Source organism: Pangasianodon hypophthalmus, chromosome 7 (assembly GCF_027358585.1).
Source record: "Pangasianodon hypophthalmus isolate fPanHyp1 chromosome 7, fPanHyp1.pri, whole genome shotgun sequence".
In the NCBI taxonomy this organism is placed as follows: Eukaryota; Metazoa; Chordata; class Actinopteri; order Siluriformes; family Pangasiidae; genus Pangasianodon; species Pangasianodon hypophthalmus.
In genome coordinates this window covers 14,703,039-14,727,135 of record NC_069716.1, presented here as the reverse complement: position 1 = coordinate 14,727,135, position 24,097 = coordinate 14,703,039, and the positions used below count along the sequence as shown (strand labels likewise).

The 24,097-nt window shown below is 40.9% G+C and overlaps 1 protein-coding gene across 6 annotated transcripts in view; it reads left to right on the top strand.

Moving 5' to 3' along the window:
* ebf1a (EBF transcription factor 1a) overlaps window positions 1-24,097 on the top strand; it is a 107,083-nt gene that overhangs the window by 52,050 nt on the left and 30,936 nt on the right. For all 6 annotated transcript variants that reach the window (XM_026918160.3, XM_026918158.3, XM_026918163.3 and 3 more), the window contains exons 7-8: window positions 21,259-21,340; window positions 22,728-22,869. In XM_026918160.3, coding sequence (XP_026773961.1) covers window positions 21,259-21,340; window positions 22,728-22,869 — 224 coding nt within the window. The remainder of the gene's footprint in view (window positions 1-21,258; window positions 21,341-22,727; window positions 22,870-24,097) is intronic.

Genomic DNA, 24,097 nt, shown 5'->3' with positions numbered 1-24,097 from the left:
GGAGATGTATCCTGGTTGATGAGGACAAGGTGAGAAGGTGAGACCACTGGACATCTCAGAGCAGAGCAGAAGAGAGACAGGTAGAAATGCAGACTAAGAGAAAGACAGGGGCGAGCAGAGGAGAAAAGCATCCTGCTGCGTCCTCCTGTCCAGCAGAGCTCCGGCACAGCATACAGCAGCCAGGGTCCTGATCTGATAGCTCGTGTGTGTGTGTGTCAGGGGGCTGTGGGAAGGGGTGATACTGGGGTTTGGGTGGCTCAAAATACAGCTCCACTATCATTGTTTTGACCCCAGGCACGTCAAAGCTGTTTCCAATTACGCCCTCGGATCGGGTGGCAAGTATTTTATATGGTTTAGTAATTGACTATAACTGCACCCTCTTAACGTCAACCAGGTGTACCACTCGAGTGTGCAAGATTTGCCCTGAGGTCCTGCAGGCCGAGTGTATGTGTATGTGTGTGTGTGTGTGTGTGTGTGTGTGTGTGGTGAGTCATGCCAGGTTTAGACACTGTGCTCTGATTTGGCCCTGCGGGAGCTGTAGGGAGATTGGCCGTGACTTATTGTAGGGTTCCTGCTCTGTGCACTGGGTCTACAGGAGTGTGCATGTGGCGCCGGGCCCAAGTGTGTGTGTGTGTGTGTGTGTGTGTGTGTGTGTGGTGTGTGCTTTTAGGAGCCTGGTTAACTATGTTCCCACTTTTTTACGAGCTGTGCTAAGCTGCTGCTGTATATTTGTGTTAGTCATGCTCCCCTACTGAGCAGAGCTACTTGGACCAGTGCAGGATCCATGAGTGCTATATTTTTCTCGGGCCACACATGGGGGCTCAGCAGAAAACGGCTTACAAACCGACCACTGAACAATAACAACATGCTGGCACGCACTCACCTGCAAAGTAGAAGCAGAAGGCAGCTTTACAAGTGCCCTCTCTATCCCTCCTCCAAAATGGAACAATCCAGCACTCTGACAATGGAAACCAGAGGCCAAGCCACAGCAAAGGTAAACTCGGATCGTTGAATTTAAAGATTCCTCATTGGAACCTGCCCAAACAGCTGCCCAAGAGTTCACAGTGGATGAAGGGAGGAAGTGCACTAGGCAGTACATTAGCAATCTAAAGTGGGTGCTCAGAAAAGGAACCCCCCACCCCCACCCCACCCCCCAAACACACACCCACACCCACACACACACACACACAAAAGAAAACCACAGAGATTTAAAGAACCAGCCCAAAATAGTTTTTTAGTTAATTTTCCACTAACAATAGACACAAGTGGTACAGTAACAGTGATGGTGGTAAAAATGGCCACATCATCATCATCATTATCATCATGACCTGATGATGCCACCATTTTTTAGTTTGAAAACTGGAAAAAGACCAGGTGATTTTTTTTTTCCAACTTTTTTCAATTTCTTCAATTGTCCAGTTTCACGGAGCCTGTGCCCATGAGAGGAACCAAAAGTTTGCTGTTTTGTGCATGCTGAGCTGCTTTTCTGCATTTTCCTTTGACCTCTCTTATCAACAAGGTATTTGCACCCACAGAAGTGTCGCTCATTCAGTGTTTTTTGTTTTTCACGCTATTCTGTGTAAACTCTAGAGATTGCTGTGTGTGAAATTCCCAGGAGATCAGCAGTTTCTGAAATACTCAAACCAGCCCATCTGGCACCAACAACCATGCCACAGTTAAAGTCACAGAGATCATATTTTTCCCCCATTCTGATGTTTGAATCTGAATCTGAAATTCGAGTACACCAGCAAAGTTGCACTCTACGTAAGAGAGAGGAAGAGCATGCTGACAAAAGAGTTTGTTGTGGATGGTATAAAAAAAGGGAAAGTGAACCACCAATAACACTGATACTCTACATGCAGCCATAGCGCATTATGTTATGGATATAACATGCCGCAAGTGTCTGGCCAATCAGTAATGAACAAGGCTGCTAGTCCCACCCCTAGGTTTCAACCCTTAGGTCAATGGGGGGAGCACAGTTTCAGTTTACTGCTGCCGCTGCTTTGTACAAAGGCTCTTAGTCAGCATCTCACACAGGCTAGAAAAGTAAGTTAATAAAGGTTAAATGTGTAGTCAAGATGATAGTTTCATATATTTATTCTATAAATTAAGACTCTCAGACATTTCCAGAGACATGTGACCTCAGTGTTAGCATGCATGCAGCTGTGTAGTCGGAACATAAGGCGGAGAAAGGAGAGGGCAGAGAACGAGGGCATCACTGTGAGGCAGAGGAGCAGAAGGAAGGAATAAAGGTGCAGTGTGGCCTTGCCACTGATGACACTGTAGAATAAACATATTTGCCAGCACACTGGAGCGCTGAGTTGTCACTTTCAACAAGCTCATTACTGTCACTTCATTAAGACTCGCGCACTGTTTGCCTTTGATGCTATGGTAAGCAAGGAATGGGGGATAAAGTAAACAGTAAAGGGGGACATGGACAGAGGCACAGAGAGAAAGGGAAATGAGAGAAGGAAAGAGGGGGGCAGAATGCAAGTGATGGATTGCAGCATGCCATAATGGGTCCAATTTGTGACTCTTTCAGGGAAGCAAAATAAATGTTATTTTTTCATCCAATCAGGCAAATGATCCAGCTTCAATTGTTTGTGTTATTCAATAATCCACCGCTCTCGTTGATCATTCTCTCTAATGTGCTTTTTGGCCATTTGACAGTGGGATGGCAGTGATGGGCGATTTGATGGGTGATTGTGTGTGCGTGTGTGTGTGTGTGTGTGTGTGTGTGGGTGTGGGTGTCTGGAAGGGGGCAGAGTGTTTTAATGATACAATACATGTTACATGGATGGTTAAAAAGATGGTGGGGGGTTGCCGTTGCACGGAGAACAAGAGGAGCTCTGCCAGCATTGAAATGCTTGCTCCAATTCTTTGCTAATTAAAGCAGTGACTTCAGAAATGCATTAATAACCATTAATTAGGGGGATGCTATTTTCAACATAATTTGCTAATTAGTCGGAGAGATTGTGCTGAGGATGGGACTAATTATTGGTAGGCTGGAGTGATAGACACTTGTGACTTGAGTGAAAATCACACCATTATGAGGTCCAGAAGTACAGTGGTGAGCCAGCCAGAAAATCTTAATGACTACCAGCGCTTTTAACAGGCTTTCTTTATATACACAGAATATTCATATATAACATATACAGTTTTTAAAGACCTGGAACTGTGGACCACATTTATGAGTTTCTCCCTCTTAACATATTGCAATGTCTCCACCTCTCATAGTGTGTCATTTCCTACAGTATGACCTTTATGGCCTAGGGATAGACAATCAGTTAGGCTACTTTCAGGCTAAAATTGAAATGTCACACAAGCTTTAGATATGATTGGTTTCCTTTAGGCCATTTTTAGGCCAGACTCCAAATAACCTAAACGTGGCTGCCTACAATTGGACCAATTCTTTACCACACATACTGTACACCTGCCATTGCTTTAACAAAACCTTGCATGCTTAAACTTGACCATAATTGGCCCAGAATTTTTTAATATCAGAATAAGCTTGTAATATACACTTATACCTACTAAGGTAAATGCTGCTAAAGCCTGCTACTCAGATCAAGGCTTTTAGAATGATTAATTATTAAACATAAAGAGACTCTAACAGGTTATTTTATCACCTTTCTTTTATTAAAAGAGAATTATTTTATTGCTTGGTGAAGGATACTTTAAAACAGTCCTCTACAAGGAAGTGAAATATGCTCATTGCCTCATTTTTTGTTCTCCCTTTTGGTGGGAAACAGGAAACTTATAAATGTTGGGAAAACAGTAGTAGTGTTGTGCTGTTAAATCTCTTCCACTGCACTAGAGCTGGAAACTGCACAGCAGCTGTACATTAGGTCCATTTGAGGAAAATGTAATATTGGCTGTAACCTGATAAGGGTTAGCGTTTCCTTTGCTTACCATATGCTCATTCAAGACTACATTGAAATCATAATGCACTTGTCATCTGTATGTATTTCTGGATGCACTTCTCAATGAAACCAAATATATGGCAATATATATAGTATTACCAGCTAGAATATGATCATTTGATATGGTTGGACATATGATTTTTGGGGGAGGGAGGGTGTTATTTTATTAGTGATTAATAATGAGGATTAAACAGGCTTCGACGGAAGTATTTCTCTTTTAAAGCTGGAGTCTGTGATTTTTAAATCACAACAATTTCTCCTAAAAAAGTTCTCCTAACAGTGCCAGTAGACCCCATGGTTCTCCCCATGGTTTTTTAAGTGGCGTTTCCCTGAAACATTCCCTTTGAAAGATCTAGGCAGTAAGGCAGCACACCCCAGGACCAGTAGACCTGTTCCCATTTTTTGTGTATTTTTTGTGTATTTTTTTTATCTCTTTAATAGCGGCAATCGGTGCTAGAGCTGGGGAAGTCATATGGCTGTTTCAGGAATTCCTGTTTGGGGCTTTAATTCGTACTGTAAGTGTGTGGAATATTTGAAAGAAGAGAAGTGTGCTTCTCCAAGGGGGAGGGCAGAGGAATGGAGCGGGCTGGCTGTTTGCTTGGTTAAGAAAGGAGGGGGTGTGGCGCACGCTACGGAATTGGAGGCTGGGATGTAGAAGTGCTTCTGAAAGCCGGTTGTTGCCCTCCTCAGGCTGAGAGGTCATGGGTCATTTACATGAATGTGGATGATATGGAACATTAAAGTGCAGGATTCCCATTCTGCATGTTGGAAAAGGAAGGGAGTCTGGATTTCCTATTTCTTAGTTTCCTAATTTCTATTTTCTGTATACTCTTTCTGCATTTGCTACATTGATTCTACTTGACAAATTGTTATATTTTGCCTTCGCTCCTTCTTGGTGGCTCTAAAAACAATATTGAAATACTACCATACCTTTTATCGTTTTCAATAAATTGATTTTTTTTGCATTTGTGTGTGTGTGTGTGTGTGTGTTCACATTTATTAATGCACAGTAAATCTAGCTGTGCACCGTGTGTGGTTCAGTTCCCCTTCTGCCTTTTCACATTTACCCCCATTTGTCTCATATTCATTCTCATTATCCTCTCATTATACTATCTTTCTTTCTTTCTTACTTTCTTTCTTTCTTTCTTTCTCTCTCTCTCTCTCTCGGATAGACCTTTACATATCACGGCTAATGACTTCCAAACACTTCATCAGCATGCGGCCTTAGCCTTGTTTCCAAACACTGTAACTGCTCTAATTAACTGCAGTCCCCTTCTGTTTCAGTTACCCCAAAACATACACACACACACACACACACACACACACACACACATGTTTGTCTTTCTATCCTTGTGAGGACCTTCCACTGACATTATCATTAATACAGCTAATTAATCCGCTGTACACCTATCCCTAACCTTATCCTAAACAACCTAAAGGAACAATTTGGTTCTTTGAGTTTTTTAAATAAAAGCTAAAATAATTTTTTTTAAAAAACCTAAAAATAATAAAAAGATCCCCTCCAAGATATAAAAACATCCACCACGCACACACACACACACACACACACACACAGTGTTCATTTGGTGTGGACTTTAGGGTTTCAGCTGAACAAAATCAATATATTACAGAACCTGGAGAGAATGAATGATGGATGATATCAGAATCCTGGGCACACTTCTTGCTGGAAATACATGATGTCCTGTTAAAGTGCTTACTCCAATATTTAGTCAAGGACAAGTGCACAAGCAGCTAGAACACACTTGGAGCATGAATGTGCAGCACTGAGACCAATAAAGTGTGTCTCAGCAAATTCACATAAGTTTTATAAAGATTTTTTATCGTGTGTGTGTGTGTTGGGTGTTTGTGGCTGTGTGTGTGTGTGTTGGGTGTGTGTTGGGTGTGTGTGTGTGTGTGTGTTGGTGGGTAGATTTAAAAGAAGGAGAGAAAGACTGGCAAACAGGTTCAAGGATGGTCTTTCTGCTGGATAAACAGATCTCAAGGTTCAGCTTTTTAGTTGTGGCAACCCTGCTGAGGGCCAGCCTGACCTCATAAGTTTATTAATCACTTTTTAAAAAATTAATTATTCAGCACAGGCTTTCTGATGTCTGACCTGCCCCTGTGTCTAAAGCGGCCCCCGTATCCTCTCCTTCGGCCTCCCTATGAAGTCTACCAGTCCGCTGAACTTGATAAGTGCACCATCATCTCGTTAATCAAATTAGTTATAAACCAAAATTGACAGTTTTCATTAATTATAAAGGATTATTCTAATTGCGATTCAAATTTATTCATTTAGAACAGACGGCATTCGGTAATATTTCAGAACATTTGCATATTAAATGGAGAGGGTGGTTGATTAAGTATGGTAATGTATGCACGGTGCCTTATTTCGCTCCTGCTGGGCCATATGTGGCATGGTGGCGAGGGCAGGTGAACGCTCCAGAACGTGTTTAATTTGTTTGACAAACATGGAGGGAGACACAACATGTCCTCTGGCACCCTGCGCTCCAGTCACCGCCGTGACCCCCGCCTGCATATTTAGTTTTAGTTCCTGCTTTACCTTTAGCTACAAAGCTCAAATCTGTACGACTCAGCCAAAGTGTGTGAGATTATTTAAAGCAAGGAGTTATATTGAGTTTATTATTAAGGGTCAAATGCTGTCTTTATTGTAAAGAGGTTTGTGTGTGTGTGTGTGTGTAAGCCAGTAATCTGATCAACATGAAGTACAAAAATACTGCCTGTCTTCTTTTCTCCTTTTTTAAGCTACTGAGACATTGAGTAGATGTTTTACCCGGTATTTTTGGTGTGATATTTTCTTTTAAACCTGCAAAACTTTGTTAACTTTTTTGGGTTTAAATAACAATGCTTATACTCAATGAATAAAGAAGAACAAAATGAGGACATCGGTTTATATAACACCTTGCCCTATTTGCCCTTCTCTGCTCTGCTGCCTTTTGTCAAGTTATATATAGCTAACGGTATGTCCTCATAATTTAGTATATGCATAGTGAATGAGAAAGTTTATACATCATGGTCCAGTGAAAAAACTGCATCCCCATACTGCCATGGCTCAATACGAACACAATAGAGCAGATTTCACGCAGCTGGTTCTCTTTGTTAGCCGAGTCCCACAGCAATAAAGGCGTTATTAGATTTCTCACTCGAGGTCAACTTCTTAGCTAGGTTTGTAGTTGACCTTTGGCCTGTGTGTCTCCATGTGCTGGACTATTTGAGACTGGCCCTTCAGTAGCTGTTTATGTTTAGTCAGTATGGCTGCTGCTGGGGTATTTGTGTTTGTAATGATGTTGAAACAGCGGCTGCTTAATGTCAATTTAAAAAAAGGCAGGCCAGTGAGAGATCCATTCTTCATTGCTTATGGCTACAGGGTAAAGGGTGGGAATGAACCATTTCTGGGGTGTATGCACATGCAGTTGGCCAGAACTCATTGCCAGGGTGGCACACGCAGCTGTGAAAGGCCCAGTGTGAGTCCTGTGACTGTCATCGCTCCGTCTGGCTCAGATTTATGGGGGTGGCTTTAGGGAGGAAGTGTTTCAATCAGCCATGCCTGCCAAGCATGTCCATCATCCTGACAGCCCTTTATTTATTACCGCGTATGGTTAACGTCCCAGCACCTCCACCACCCCCCTCCGCCCCCGCCCGACACACACACACACACACACACACACACACACATTTCACTCTCAGCTGTGCATTTCCCATATTCTTGCAGCAGTCATAATATTGTTTTATGTGCCCTGGCCTTTCCCGTTGCTGGCCTGCGATCATGTCAGGCTTGCCCCTCTGAGACCCCGACTCAGTTTCATCTCTCTGGTTAACCAGAAGAATAGGATACTCTCTATATCTTTGTTGTATATCCCTGTGGATGAGCTCTGCGCTTGGAGACATATCAGGGATTTAAAATATTTTAATGTTTCTCATGTCATTGTTGAATGAGCATCACACATTAGGAGAAATAAAGGAACACAGGTTCCAGAGAGGAAATTGAGCCTCCGGTTTAACCTGTACTTATTATTCCACACTTGTTACCTGACTTGGCCATGATGGCAGACCTCCCACTTTCCTACATAACCACTGCCTGGATTGAAACAGGGGAATGAGCTGTACTTGCATGCGTATCCATTTGTTCTGAGAAATATTTAAAGACAAGGTGGCATGGAATTACCAGACATGGTGGAGGATTAGGCAGAGAGTGTGTGCTGATAAATTTTTCAGTACAATGAGATGTTGTGACTGAATAATACATTGCACTTTAAACTGACATGGGCCACTATAGAGGTGTTTCCTCACTAAAATGTCAGGCTTTCATAGCCACACATTTCTGCAGCAGGCTCAACATGTAGTGTATGATAACAGTAATTTCCTCTGAATGCTGAAACTCTTACTAGAAGGGTTTTATCTCATATTTTAATGTCTGATTATATTTCTATATTTTAGTTTTTGACTTTAAAAGGTGTATTAACATTACCAGTGTGCTTGCATGTATCTGTCCTGTGGAAGAAGTTGTAGATATTATCTCACATGCCACAATAATGTGGTCGCCATTCTGCAATGCATGACAGTGCACACGTTTGAACAAACTGAATTTAGCGTGTCTGTTTTGCACTTTATCACACTTACTCGTGTCTTTTTTTCTAGGATTTTATCTCTCTCTCCTTCACTCTCTTTTTTATTCTGTCAGTGACCCTACTGTTATATTGAGCCCTTACAGATGGCCCTGGCTCAGATAGCATCTGCCTCTTCCCATCCATCACATTCAGCGGCTCTGTGGAGCTGCACGGCTGGAGCTCAGACGCCCATGCCAGGCTCTAGCGGCCACAACTCCATCCACTCTGCCAGTCTCCACTATTGTCATATGGCTGGATCTTGAGTGGCGGTTGTGTGAAGCTCAGAGCGGGAATCTGAGCCGAGACCGAGGGTTATTAATGGGCTCCACTGCTGATGGCCTGGCCCCCAGGGGTCAGCCTGGCACGGGACTCCACCTCATAAATCTCCTTCAATAACATGCCAGCAAAGGGGGAAGGGGTCAGCATGGAAACAAGGGAGTCAGGCTGAGATGAAGTGTCAGTGATGCATGGCCGACACGCCATGCTTGCAGGTAGCAGCTTCCTTTCTCCAGTTCTCACAACAGCCACAAGACCAGATGCAAAGGAGCTGAGGAGGAAAGTAGTATATGGGAAGAAAAGTGTAAACAGTACTCAATGTGTAAAAAGAGTAAACAGTATCCGATGATAAAGAAGGGATGTGACAGCTTCTGGCGGGATGTGCTACAATTGGTGGTCATTGTAATAAGACGCAGGCTTTGAAATATTACAAAGACATACTTCACATGAGAGCTACACCAGAGGAAGATCAGGTGTAGATAGCTGTAGTGGCGGATGAGATGGACTGCAAGAGGAGTGTGTGGTTTGAATTAGAAGCCTCCCCTGAGGTCAGTCAGTGTGGGGTGCTGAACCTGTGGACCGCTGAGTGATGATGTGCACGTCCTTCTTCTTATTGTTTTTCTGTGCTGAGAAATTCCCACACTTTTAATCCATTTACTACTTACATTATTTATCTAGTAAAAGTAACAAACATTTTTGTAATACAACTAAATGCATTATATACTGTATTTAATATTAATAGTTAACTTTCTCATATTAAGTATATCATAAGTACAACAAGAAAGAAATCTGGCCTGTTCAGCATATGTGTTAAAGGTTGTTTGATGCTAAACAGAGTGTGAATGTTAGTCCTCAGGGTCAAACTGCAGCCAGTCATTTGGTTGCTCAATTTCTCTCCTGAATCTACAGACTGCCCCAGGCCTCTCCCTATACAGCAACCTGCCAGTGCAGCCTGCCTGCTTCTCTCTCCGTCTCTCTATCCTTCTCTCTCTCCCTCAGGCTTCGCTCTGGGTCGCTCTGGCTGTGTGCTGTGGCTGTGAGTGAGTAGAAGATTGTTATATATTAGTTTAATAAAGCCAGAGACAAATGAATCCCCCCCCAGGCCCTCCATTGCCGGAAAAGTCTGTATTACACACTTCATGAACCGAATTAGTGGTGCAGTGCAACAAGCGGGCATGTCGCTTTTGTTCAGAGGATGATCTACATGGCGGGACCCATTTCTCAGGCGGATAAATCTCACGGTGTGCCGTGACTCAGCCCTCCCCAAGTAAATAGTGTAAATAATGAAAGCGCCTGCCAGTACTGCTTGAGGAATGACTTCATCCTTCCCTAGCTATTTATACAGGCCGCCAGAAAGGAACCAAAAGGAAATAGGCAGGAAAAAGATGCAAAAAGAAACCTCCGTCTGATTGGATAATGAAAGAGTCCAGCTAATGCCTCCTGGCTAATAGAGATGAAGCACCGCTCCAGTGTTCATGTTCATGTGTGTGTGTGTGTGCGTAAGAGCTTTTAATTGAGAGGTGAGAGGGATGGCTCGCTCAGGTTAACTCCATTCTTCAAGTGCCATTAATATGGATCAGATAAGCCCTTTAAACAACACACTGCCTGTGTGATAAGACACGCTTTATTAATACCTTTAGAATTATGAATTTTCTCTTGAATTATAATCATTTAGAGAAAAATGCCAACTTATTTGTCATTTGCATGATTTATAGCATAAAAGCAAATAAATTAAGAAAATAAATGTAAAATAAATTATGTAAATTATAAAATAAATGATGAGGAGGTGCATCTGTTCTTTAATGGTATAAAGGGCTTTGATGATAAGCAATTTTAAAAAAATCAATAAATTGTGATAAATGTACAAATTAATTTATAATGAAATTTTATTATTTAGAAGGGTATTTTACACAGGTATTTTGTGGGTCGATATTCTGTATGGCAACTAAGCCCAATATACTCGAGTCCAAAAAGCAATATTGTACCTTATAGGTCAAAGAGAATAATTAATTTCAGCACTAACTGTGTAAAGCTGTTATCTGAACATACAGACGTCTTTACTCAGTAACCAAACCCTCGCACTCAAAGACAAAGCGAACAGTAATACGTTGTCATTTCAGCTGTAATATATGAACTCAGTGCTTACAGCTTTCTCACCATAATCTCAGAAGCTCTTAGCCTGGGGTTTATTAATTAAATGACTCTCTTCTCTCAGTGGGCCATATTTAGAGTTGGCAACTTCAGTTCAAAAGTTACATGAATATTGATGTGGGGATTGAAAGTTACATATATTCAGAGGTGGCTTACACACTCTCGCTCTGATTTTCTGGGCTCCCCTATTCAGTTTTGTTGTTCAGGTTACCAGAATGTAGCCAGGATTTTTTTGAGTAGAGAATAGTCCTTGTTGTAATTATCACATTAATCACTTTAATTCACATTTACATTAAAAAAAAATCGGTCCTCAAGTTAAGTAATGTCTCTGATTAAGATTTTATCCTCCTTGCAAAATTATTTTTTTTAACCCGTGGATGATACTATTTATGTGTTATATTTATGTATTTAATGTGGCATGTCATCACTTTTGAGTGTATTTACAGGCCAAAACATAAATCTCAGCCATATTGTGGTTCCATCAAACTGACAGACACTGGCGCTGGACTTATTACTGCTCTTCACTCGAGCCGATATTGCACAAAAAAAATGTGGTTAAGTTCAAGCAATATGTACAATTAACCAATCTGCTTGTGATCATGTGATCTAATAAACTCAAGATGACTTGTTTAAGCCACATTTTATACTATTATTTCCTTTAATTTTGGCTTGTTCCATCATCAGTCATAACATTCTTCATGCTCTTTTATTGCACAGGTTTGTTCTCCCATTTGCTTTGCAGAACTTCATCTTGATGATGGCTTGTATCATAGATCAAAAATATCCAACTGAGCATGCTGTAACACTGGCAATTATCAAGCTGTTTATTATATCTGGTATAATAATTTTGGTTGCTACGGGGATTACTTAAAGCTTATTATTGCTCTGATGTTTTCATCTTTTTTCGTGGGGGTTGATTGTGTGTTTAATTGTACCAAAGTGACACACAATCCCTATTTTAATTTAATGAAAGCAAGAAAGTGAGATTATTAAAATATGGCTGCATTGCCGGCCAGGGTATGTAATCATTTTGGTAAATTTGTGCTAGGAGGCATGGAACCCAGACTCCACTCATTTGCAGCCATTTACTCCATGAGCTTTGGAGGCTAATTTAATAAAGCTCACCTCTCATTTTATGAAGGAAGAATGTTTTGCGCTGTAACCCAATAGAAAGCCGTACCAATTTGCTGTACTAATATCTCCAGCACTTCCGGCTAATGACGCTAACTCCAAACAGCCTGGAACTAGTAGTTAACGAAAACACTAATGAAAAGGTGATGGCATCATCACAGTAGCAGCACAACTACTCTGTGTCTGTGAAAAATTTCTTCTAATGACCATCCTCCACTGCTAATTAAGCATTGTATTGAGGCATGAAGAGAATTATCATCTCATTCCATGAGAGAGGGGGAATAGACCAACAGTTTGTCTCTGTGAAAGAGAGAAGAGAAGAGAAGAGAAGAGAAGAGAGGTTACACTATATTGGTCACCTGTCTGCTGTCAAAGCAATTACAGCACCTCCTACTGCTAAATGTTTAAAGTGCACATTAGCATGTGGCGCGGTGGCATCCTATCCCTGTGATCCCGAGTCTGTCACTCGCAGACAGCCGTGCGCCGCCACAAATCACAGGAGACAGCACGCTGTTAAAATCAATATGCCGCAGTTTTGTACCACTTCCGCTTGACTGCACGTCGTTGCCTAATATAATTTAAATAATAAATTATCAGGGAGCCGATTAGCAGGCAAGAGAGACACTCCAACTCACACTGAACACCCACTGATGTACACAGCTACAGCCACAAACACATTGCTCTCCCCCTCGTTCTCTCAGCATCTCTCACTGTCTTTTTGCTTTATTTTCTTTCTAGTTGTCATCTCTAGACTAATTCTAGTAAATCTAGGGTGTGATATTAGAGAAACCGTGATACCACACAGATTTAAAGAATCTGTTCTTGTGCCTTTATAGACGTAGAAGTCTTTTTTTTTTCATTCACATGTCTCCTAACATGTAGTGTTATTTAGGGCTAAAATCTGATATTGACATAATATATAATATATATAATGCAGTTTCATGTGCTTTATGCTTTATTAAGTTTCTGCCTTCACTATAATAAGAGCAAACTTTCTGGCTGTATCACTGAAGAATAATGTAATCTCGTTTCAGAAATATCATTTAATAATGATGTATTCATTTTTCATTAGTGATAAAAAATGATATTGGTTGTGGACTCATGTACATTAGACTAAATGTACATTAAATTATAACATGGCAGCTGACTGTACACTGGCATTTCATCAGCTGCACCTAGCAGAGTGCTTCCAGACTACTGTTAAAGGGTTGGCTGCTACCTCTGTGACATTTAAAACTCAACAGTCAAACTCTTTTGCTTCACACAAATGCTGCAGTTTACTGGAAAAAAATAGAAACGGCAGAGCCACAGTCTCAGACTGTAGGTTACGATGAGGATTATTTATGTCTCTTTACCTTTGAGAAGGCTGAGCGGAGAAGTGAGAGATGCGCACCTTTAATTAGGTCAGTAGTAGGAGAAAGAGAGCTCCTGTGCCTACTTGTTTTCTGTGAAAAGGTCTCTCTGTTCTTTGCGTCCTGCCTGAAGGAGACAGGTGAAGGAAAGTAGAAGTGGTACATGTCAATACACTTCCCCTTCCACTCTGAAGGGATGAATTATTTGTGAGTATGCGCAATGACAAAAGGATGTCCCTCATGCTCAAAGCTTCACCTGCCATCACGTCAGAGGCACACCGAGCTGATTCGATCAGACAGACACGCGGGCCGACTCGCCAACTTTCTCCTCCCTCTCTCCATCTTGCTCCCTCTCTCAGTTGTTTCTTTGGCACCATCATTTCTTGGTCGGCGTACAGTAATTGAGTTGTCTGTGGACATTATTATAAAGGTGCTTTTATTTGTTTTTCAAATTCAGATTCCCAAGCTTAACCCTCATTGGTGGTCATTTGGCTCGTATCTCTAAAGTGACCTATCCCCCACCTCCTCTGACTGTAAGCGCCCTCAATCTTCACCTTTTTCTTGCTGCATTCACCACTTTCTGCTCTGTTTCACTCAAGACAGTGAAAGAGGGATCAATTAGGATTGTTTTACAAACATAAATTAGCCATTTTCTGAGGTAAGCGAGTGTGATTTTGCCCTTTGGGGTAATTTGAAAGTGCACTTTAAAGCTCCATTGTTCACACAATAAGTGGGCAGGATAATGATTTCTCTAGCTGCTAACCCCCCAGTGTTGTCCTCCCCATCATCCCACACTCTTTAGCGCCAACACCCCCCAACCCCACCCCGCCCCTCCCCTCCCAGCCCCCGCCACATCTGCTGCTTTTCGCCAAAGGAAAAAAATCAATCTCTACACCATGAATTATTGAGGTGTTTGCCTACAGCTTCTGAAAAATACAGGAGGGTGCTCTCTCTCTCTCTCTCTCTCACACTCTGTGTGTTTCTTTTAAAACCTATGTAAAACAGATCTTTCTTCACAATTCTAGCCCTCATATTTATAGCTGTTTACAATCCACTGAAGTGAGTTTCTTCTGCAGTCTGTGTGATCTCTCTACAAGGGCTGTGGCTAGATCTATTGGACTTTACTCATGCAAACACTGGGACCATTTGCAGATTAAACATATTTATTTTCATGTGATAAGTTAAAGCTAGGTCATCTTGTAATCCACTTTCTAATCTATCATTAATTTGACAATTACAACCAAGGTTAATCCTGAGTCAGCTGCATTTCATGTGTAAAGACTTCAACAGCTGTGAAGCGGGATTTTCAATAGATAACTCCACTCCCCACCCCCGTCCAAGCCTCTGACTTATCACATTCTTATCTTTGCTTTAGTACCGTGCGTTGCCATACCAATATATTTCATAACATAACAAACCCATGCAGTTGCTGCTACTCTAAGAGCAATAATAGACCACCCTGACATGGCTGCTCAGGACACCGTGGCTTTGTAATCACTAATGTTAGCAGTAATGTTCGAATTAAATAAGGCAGTTGTCAGATGACAATCATTATCCCTCCTCCTCCAGCGGCTCGCCTCTGACTGACAGCTCCCAAAGCCCAAATGTGGCGGCTACGCTGTCTTGCCTGACTTCAGCTATCAATTATGAGCCTGAATATGAAGCGTTTATTATGTAAAATAATTCTCCCATCCACACTGCACTCATCTCCAGGGTTTAGTTTATCTGTCTGATGTAAAATCTCACTCATCGTTCTCACTTCCTGCCTTCTTTCTGTCCCCGCCTTCTTTTTCTCCTTCATCTTTGTTCCTCGTATGCAAACTCTTAAATCGATGCACTTGAGGAGGTAATGACATAAGGAGTGGATTGATCATGTGAGAAGACAGAGAGGAGGGATACAGTCACATGACAGAGATACGTAAACAAGTTGTCAAGTTCAGCGGCTGTGCATGAACAACTGGAAGTTACAAACTGTGTTCTGAGAAGTGGAGCTGCTTCAGAATGCATCTTAATCCATCTTATTTTCTACAAACTCAGAATATTGATCACGTATTTCAGATGTTAACCTACTCTTGACTCTCTGAAATGATTTCATATCCAAGTCATTCAAATGACGCTTTCTCAGTTGTTGAAATTCTAAAGAATGTTTCACAAAAAACACAGCATGATTTCTCGCTAATACAAATTCTCTCTGTGGTGAAGCTGGTCAGAACAAGTATTTGTTACATGGATTCAGCTGTGGAAAGCTAAGCAAGAGTTCTTTTCCTCATGTGTTATGATAAGCAAATTCTCTTCATTTTTTTTTTGTTTTTTTTCTGAAATAGTTCTTGGGTTGCATTTGGCACCAAACTCGCAGGCCGGTGCAGAAATCCAGCCATAGCAAGGAGGGGGGCTTGAGAAGGAGGGGTAAGACATCTGAAAGACCAGCTAAGCAAGCCAGTGATATTTTTACTTTTTTGCCTGGGGTAGATCTTTTCGGAAATCTGTATTGTAAGCATTTTCTGAGCTGTCAGCACCCCATGCTTGCTTTTTGTTTTACAAAAGGGGGGAAGGGAGGGAAAGGCATTGTAACTGTCACATTGTTGTGCTTCTCTTTTTTTTTTTTTATTGGGATGAATTTAGTTTCGCCTATGATCTGTTATTATTTCCTGATGTTTACTTGTTTTGTTCTTTGTTTTGGCTGAATTGAAACGGAGGTCACCAGTGCTGTCATTCATGTGCCTGCTTGGCCTGGTAAAGGACATGTTGCATGTATTTTTGAAGTGTGAGCAATGTGTTTTTTTAGTGAGGAACTTTATGTAAGGCAAAGAGTCACCGGGAACAGACAGAGAGAGACACAGTGGGGCTGGCAAGCTTCGACACTGTTGCTCCAAAGATTAGGCCATCACTCTTCAGCCCGGTGTCCTGTTACTCAATTAGCCACGACTTGCATGACACGTTCGAAACAACTGCAGCATTCCTGCCATGCCCACAGCACTGGAGTAATGGAGAGCTGGGTGCCTAAGCTGCACCAGGGACACTTTAAGATGTTTCATGCAGATCGCTCTCAGGCGAACCAATACAGCCACTGAAGATAAAGACAGAGTGGTGCAAGGTGAGGAGAGAAGGGCAGGCTGAGATCACAGAGATGAAGAAGGATATCTAACTATAGGAGAGTAGCAAGTTGAGTGGGCTCCATGGTGAGAATTGGTAACACTGAGTCTCTTCGGGCTAAACCGCTATCTCTCTCTCTTTCTCTCTCTCTCTCTCTGCATCCCCCTCACTCTGTGTTAACCTTCATAAAATATTCATGCTGGTTGTGCTCAGTGCCATAATTGCCATCTCAGCCTCTGAATAATTGATGGCCGGTGCCGTCAACTTGGTCTCATTTACTGAGGGTGTGGGTAACACCATACTCACACATGCCACATGCTCCAATGCCACACTGCTGCATTTAGTGCTGACATTAGATTAGCACATGCTTTCTATCTGCTCTGCTAACATTCATTCTTCACAGCCCACACAGCTAGAGCAAGCAATTTATGGAATGACGGTTGCTCTTTAAGTGGCTAGACAGTAGTAACTCAGGGTGAAGCATGGTTTGAAATTAAAAATGATTGTTTTGTTATATGCCTTTAAGAACTGATTAAAAGCCTCAGAGATTTCTTTTATATATGAGTCAAAGAAGTGTTTTTGTGGCTATATACAATCCCTTCCGAAAGTATTGGATTGGAAAGGCCAATTCTTTTTTTTTTTTTTTTTTTTTTTCGCTATATACTAAAGACATTTGGGTTTGAGATCAAAAGAGGAATATGAGACGATAGACCAGAATTTCAGCTTTCATTTCTTGATATGTATATATAGATGTGTTAAACAACTTAGAACACGGCACCTTTTCTTTGAACCCATCCATTTTTCAAGTGAAATACTGGAACATGTGAATGACAGGTGTTTCTTGTTGCCCTGTTAGATTGATTGTATAAACAATTAATAACTCCAAATGTCTACCCTTGGTTTGAGCCCTGGGTTTCACCTGTGAAGACTGCATTTATTGTTAAAAAGTATAAACCACCATGAAGATCAGAGAGCTGTCTATCAGAAAAAAGCAAGATGAAGCTAAGAAAGGAGGGAAAATTGATCAGAGCCATTGCACAAGCATTGGGCTTAGCCAATGCAACAATGTGGAATGTCCTGAAAAAGAAAGAAACCACTGGTGTACTAACAACCAGACATGGAACAGGTCGGGTAACGAAAACAGCAGCAATTGATGACAAATATTGTGAGAAATATTGTGAGATGAAGAAAAACCCCAAAACAGCAGTCAATGACATCACCAGCAGCCTCCACAGGGCAGGGGTGAAGATATCACAATCCACTGTTTGAAGAAGACTTTGAGAGCAGAAATATAGAGGCCATACCACAAGATGCAGGAAGAAAGGATCTGCTCATGATCAAAAACCTACAAGCTCATCGGTCAAGCACAGTGGAGGTAGTGTCATGGCTTGGGCTTTCATGGCTGCTTCTGGAATGGATTCACTAACCTTTACTGATGATGTAACTCATGATGCAACAGAATGCATTCAGAAGTCTACAGAAACATTTTGTCTACCAAATGAATCCAGTCTAATTGGGAGAAACTCCATCAAGAGAAAAAAGTGGAAAGTTTTAGACTAGCCAAGTCAATCACCACACCTTAACCCAATTGAGCATTCACCTCACGCAGGAGACTCAATGGAGACACCAACGTCCCCCCCCTCCCCCCAACAAACAATAACTGATAGAAGCTGTGGTTCAAGCCTGGAAGAACATCAAAAAAAAAAGAATGCAACAATTTGGTGATGTCTGTGGGTCACCAGCTTGATGCAGTTATTGCAGGCAAGGGGTATACAACCAAATATTAAGTGTTATTTACTTTAAGACTATCTGTTCCAGTACTTTTGCTCACCTAAAGATTGGGTGGTCTGCCACCAAAGGTGCCATGTTCTGTTTAACAGATCTAGATGTAAATATCAGAAAACGCAAGCCAAAATTCCTATCTATTGTCTCATATTAACATTGGGTCTCAAATCCAAATGTCTTCAGTGTATAGTGAAAAGAAATGAATTAGCTTTTTTATCTTATAAGTAAGAATTTTACTTCTGTGTTGACTCAAAAAGTGTCTAAAGTGCAAAATTGCTTTTATGTATACTTATGCTTGAGTCTTGTTGAGGCATAAAGAGCAATTAGAGGTGGAGTTCAAGATCCTAGCACATACAGATGTGACCCTGAGTCAGAGGTCAAGGGTTGAGGATTATATTAACCCCTGTGACTAGGCTTATGCCCTTCTGCTTGTCTTTTTCTTCCTTATTCTTCCTTCTCTTTCTGTCTGTGTTCTTCAGCATGTCTTTCTTGTGTTTATATGTTAGTATACCCAGCCATTGCCCTTCTCATTCTCATTGTCATTCTCACTGTCAATCTCATAGCTGTCAATATTAGTATGTACTGCAGAATATATCTACTGCATACTACACATGAATATGTCAGGTAGAGGAGCATGTGTAGTAGGTCACATTGTTCTCTGGCTCTCTCCTGTTATCAGAACATTGGACTCCTGTTACAGTCCACTAATTGAAGTGCTCTTAATAAATCTGCCATCCAATTGCTTCTAAAAGCATAAGGTCCCTGTCCAAAGTGCCCTATGAAAGGGACAGTGTGCACTTTAATAAACATTACACATGTGAATGAACTCTCCAGTGCTGCAAGGATCAATGGTATATATACATTGCACTTCTTATTTCTGAAGTGTAGGTTAAAGCCCTTTAGTGCGTGTGTGTGTGTGTGTGTAAACAGTGCAGGCATGAGACACAAAGGTGTAGGGAAGCTATACCCAGCACATCCTGGTTTTTGCAGGGGATTTAGTAGGACTGAGAGAGTGTGTGATATGAGTGTTGGGGTTAAGCTGAGTGTTAGAAGGAATGGGTCACACTCTCTGTGCTATTGACACGCAGGGGCAGCTGGGAGCGAGAGTGAGAGATGGATAGAGAGATCATGGAGAGCTCAGACAGGCGGCAGCAGTGGAGAATCAGACAGGAACACTGCAGGGCTTAGAGCCCTTACAGTAAATGATATCAGAGAAGGCTGCAGACCCTTAATACAGCCAGCCATCAGGGAAGAATCTGTTTACCTAAACAGCACTGCGCTTAGTTATCTTTGTGGACATACACACACACACACATACATACACGCATTGTCACACACACATGTCTCAAAGTACTTCCCACATCACCACGATGGATTTCCATCATATTGATCATATAAAAGTCTTTGGTCATGCTTTACATTAAGACTGGCTTAACTAACACCATTTACAGCATTCATTAAAATTAACAAACTTCAGCATAAATACACCATAAGTAACATTAACAGTAATGAACATTGTGAACATTGTGATGCCGAATGATAGGTTAAACATAATAAACATTTTGGTTATGTAAATGTTGTTGAATAAACATTTGCACTTCCCAAAAACAGTTTCTGCAAGTCTCCCCTGTGCTTTCCTGTCCTTATTCCAGGACTCATATTCATAACATGCTCATTCTGAACATCCTTTCAACACACTTAGTACTGTTTTACTTTATAGTATACAGTTGCAGAAGAGTAATGATTTATAATCCTACGCTCCGGTGTCACCCAGAAGAGGATGGGTTCCCTTTTGAAACCTCTCAAGGTTTCTTCCTCATGTTGTCTCAGGGAGGTTTTCCATGCTACTGTCACCTCTGGCTTGCTCATTAGGGATTTAAATCAGCTTCTGGATTTCTGTAAATCTGCTTTGTGACAAGGTCTATTGTTAAAAGTGCTACACAAATAAAATTGAATTAAGTGCATTAAACTAAACCTAATTATGGCTTGTTAACATCACCTAAGGAAAACGTAATCTAAAATATTACCAGGTCATTTTTTTAGCTTAAGTCCCTGCACACATGCTTTGAGTAATTTGCATATTTGAATAGCAGGATAGCAGTACACTCGCGACAACTTGTGTGTGTGTGTGTCTGAGTAAGTGTGAGTGCGTGTATGCTGTCATTCTGCCCTCTGCTCATTAGAGCTACTGGAAGAGGCACGAATGTTTAGAACAGATAGATGACAAAAGGATGAAAGGATGCAAGAAGATGAGTGTGGAATGTGTAATGACAAGGGTATCAGACAGACAGCAGATAAAGGCTAGAATCTGCATGGATCTGTGTGGACTACTGTATCACTGTATCGAGTTATCACAGCACATGTAAGAGGTGGCACATGACTGAGCCATAACTGTGATCTCCCATAGGGCATAATTGAGTGTGCATTAAAACAGCAAGTGGAGGGGTGCACACTGGTTCTTCACGAAGGTGCAGCAGTGGAAGGGAAAAGGGAACGCAAATAATGAAGAGAGCAAATGAGAGAAAAAGAAACCCTACTGTGTTAATTAACAGTGAATATCAGAACATGGAACATGCAGGGAAGACCTGGAAGAGGAAGAGGAAAGGCAAAATATTCCTCAAAATAAGCTTTAATTGAAGACAAAATAAGAGCATAATTCTTGTTAAATTGAAATGAATGAAAGACATTATTCTTATATATAATAATCTCCATTGTTGGTTGTTTTTAAGCCTGAATAATGACTAACAAAAAGAACTCTTTCATGCAGTTTGGCAGTTTGCTACTGCTAATTTTCTTGTTTTCTCCCAGCTGATACTCCTTCACCGAGTCTCATGCAGACCAGTTTAGAAGCTGATGTTTGCAAGTGCAATAATGATGCACCAACCTTGGTATAATGTAGTTTGTTATTCTGTGTCTTTTCAGATTTTTCTTAAAGTTCTTCCTGAAGTGCAACCAGAACTGTCTAAAGAATGCAGGGAACCCAAGAGACATGCGACGCTTCCAGGTAACAACTGACACTAAAGCCTGTGACTGTGCACACATGGACATTTAGGAATTTTATATATTAATGTTTGCTCATTGGCAAAATGCCCACTGGATGCCCATTCTGTACTGTACTGTAAGTTGTAATGAACGTTCAGTTCCTCTCCACCCACCTGCAAAAAAAAAAAACAACCAACCAGACCAAAGTGCCCCAAACACAGCTTTTGGCACAAAATGTGTTTGGTTACTATCTAGAATTTTTGGCACCCTTCATGAAAGTGAGAAAAATGTTCTAAAAATAAATAAAATATATAGAATGACATTTTAAGCTTAAACTGTATACTTAAATAGTGTATGAAATCACTGCATAGTTATGCCAAGTACTTGGAGACTGAGAGAAATGAAAAACATTAAAAAGAAGTTTTTCAAATATTAAATTTAATTAGGATTTATGAGTGGCAATAATTTTTGCTAAATATTGTTTGAGAGAAAATACTATTATTTAAAAAAAAAAAAAAATGGTTTGTGGGCAAAGGTGAGGAGTTTGTCCTGGTTGAAAGTTTGAATCATGGTTTCAATATTTATAATGTTTATTTTATACAAGCATTTTTTTTTTACCTTTGAGGGGTCCTGATAATTCTTAAGCTGACTGTTTTCATGCTTTATACTCTTTGTTATTCACTCAGTGTGTGTACTGAGTTTGTAAAATATGCTGAATTCTTTTTGGGAAACACAGTTTGAGGTCCTGTTGCCTTGCTGTGTTCTTTATGTAATGGTATATTTTTCTGCATTGAACCTTCCATGAAACCATATTGTTTGGATGATGTGTTATTGACGGCTTGACTAGACTCTTCAGCCTGCACATGCTAATGATCATGTTGATCCTTGACTCTAATTATTCATTTTATTTGTGGTGCTACTGACACACAGAATGAGTTTGTGGTCAAGTTTAATGAGTACTTGTACTGACTTGTATTTCTACAGGCTGTAAGTAAGCAATCAATGCATTTTCACATAGTTTTTGGAGAACTGAATTTAGTCTGATTGACAGGAGATAAATGAGCTTGTATGTTTAATAGTATATTTATTATTTACTATAGAAAGTAGAGTATGGTAAGAGAGTATTGAAAGAGAGGATAAGCAAAATAAGAAAGTCAAGTGAAAAGGAGTGGTGAAGATCAGTGCTTGGCTAAACCAAGCTAACCAGGCCTTATCAAGCATCATGTCTCTTGAGAATAAAATCTCTGGAAGCTGCTGAGCTAAGATTTAAATAAGAGGATCTCTGCTTCCCATGGGCCATCAATAAGCTCAACAGTTTTCATTGTCCTGTGAATATGAGGGGTAAAGGGGGTAAATGGATATTTGTACTAGAAATTAGGAGGCATCAGTAATGTCTGGTCTTCCTGTAGGTGGTGGTCTCTACGACGGTCAGCGTGGACGGTCATGTTCTGGCTGTGTCTGATAACATGTTTGTACACAACAACTCTAAACATGGGCGCAGGGCTCGCCGACTGGACCCCTCAGAGGGCACCCCCTCATACTTGGAACATGGTGAGTATATTTGTGTCTTCTTGTTCTTGAGTCCCCACAATAACAGGAAACATCTTGACATCTGGTAATCAAGGTCCCCACATTTTAAGCAAAATACAACTTTCATTTGACTATGTGAAGGGACAAAAGAATTCTTTTTGGTTGTTGCTGTTTAAATGAAGATATAGCAGAATCTGAGCCACCTGAGGGAGTTGACAAAATCAAACGTTTAGCCTGCATTAGTCAGGATCAGGTCTGCAACCCTACCTGCCACTCCAGAAACCAGCAGCACAAGAAAAAAAAACAAAAAAAAAAAACCCTACATTTCCCACAGTTTCTATGTTTGAATTTTCTCATCACATGAACAAAAACAAAACTCAAATAAGGTCACTAGACTCCTAAGCTCACCTGCCTGTGACCAAAGATTTATCTATATATACCATGAATAGCCAGCTGATAATTTGTGAAATCTGTGAAGATACTCAGCCTTATTGTATATTCATGTTTTAACTTTGTTTTTGTTTCATGCTGAATGACAACAGATTACACTAGTGGTGTTAAACTTGTGGTCCAAACCAACTAATATGGACAGCTTCATTCAGAATTTAACCTAGAAGGCTTTTCCCAATCATTACTAGGCTAAAGTGGCAGGAGAAGGTCTGTCATCCCCAGATAGTTCAGATGGGCTTAAGTTCAAGGTCAGAATCATGCATAACTGAGACACCCCTTTGTTTTAGGTAAACTCAGAGCTCTGCACATACGACTCACACACAACCATCTGAGTAATATGTGATTTCATCTGAGGTCTGAATACAGATGTGCATAATTTGAATATAACCCTGCATGTCTAATCTCTCAGTGCCTCCTGTTTTCCATCCATCGACTCGTTAGAGAATTTACTTCACTGTTTTTTTTCCCCAGACCAACACACTCCTTTATTTGCATGAAAATAATTAATAACACTGAGATCTGAATTCAGCAAAAATAGGCCACTTTGTCACACTGAGTAGAGCTTCTTCACATCAAGAAGGAGAATTGCAGAACAGAGAGAGCTGACAGCCTTTAAACCTACTGAGAAACTGTGTTGCATCATTATACCAACACAATTCTTCCCCTTCTCTCTCTTACTGCTTCTTGTATTTTGTTAAACAGCTGACTGCTCATGGGCAGACGCAAGAGGAGCCTAACAGCACTGCACTGGTTCCCCTTCTGCCTCATGCATGCATAAAACACACACAAAGTAGCTACA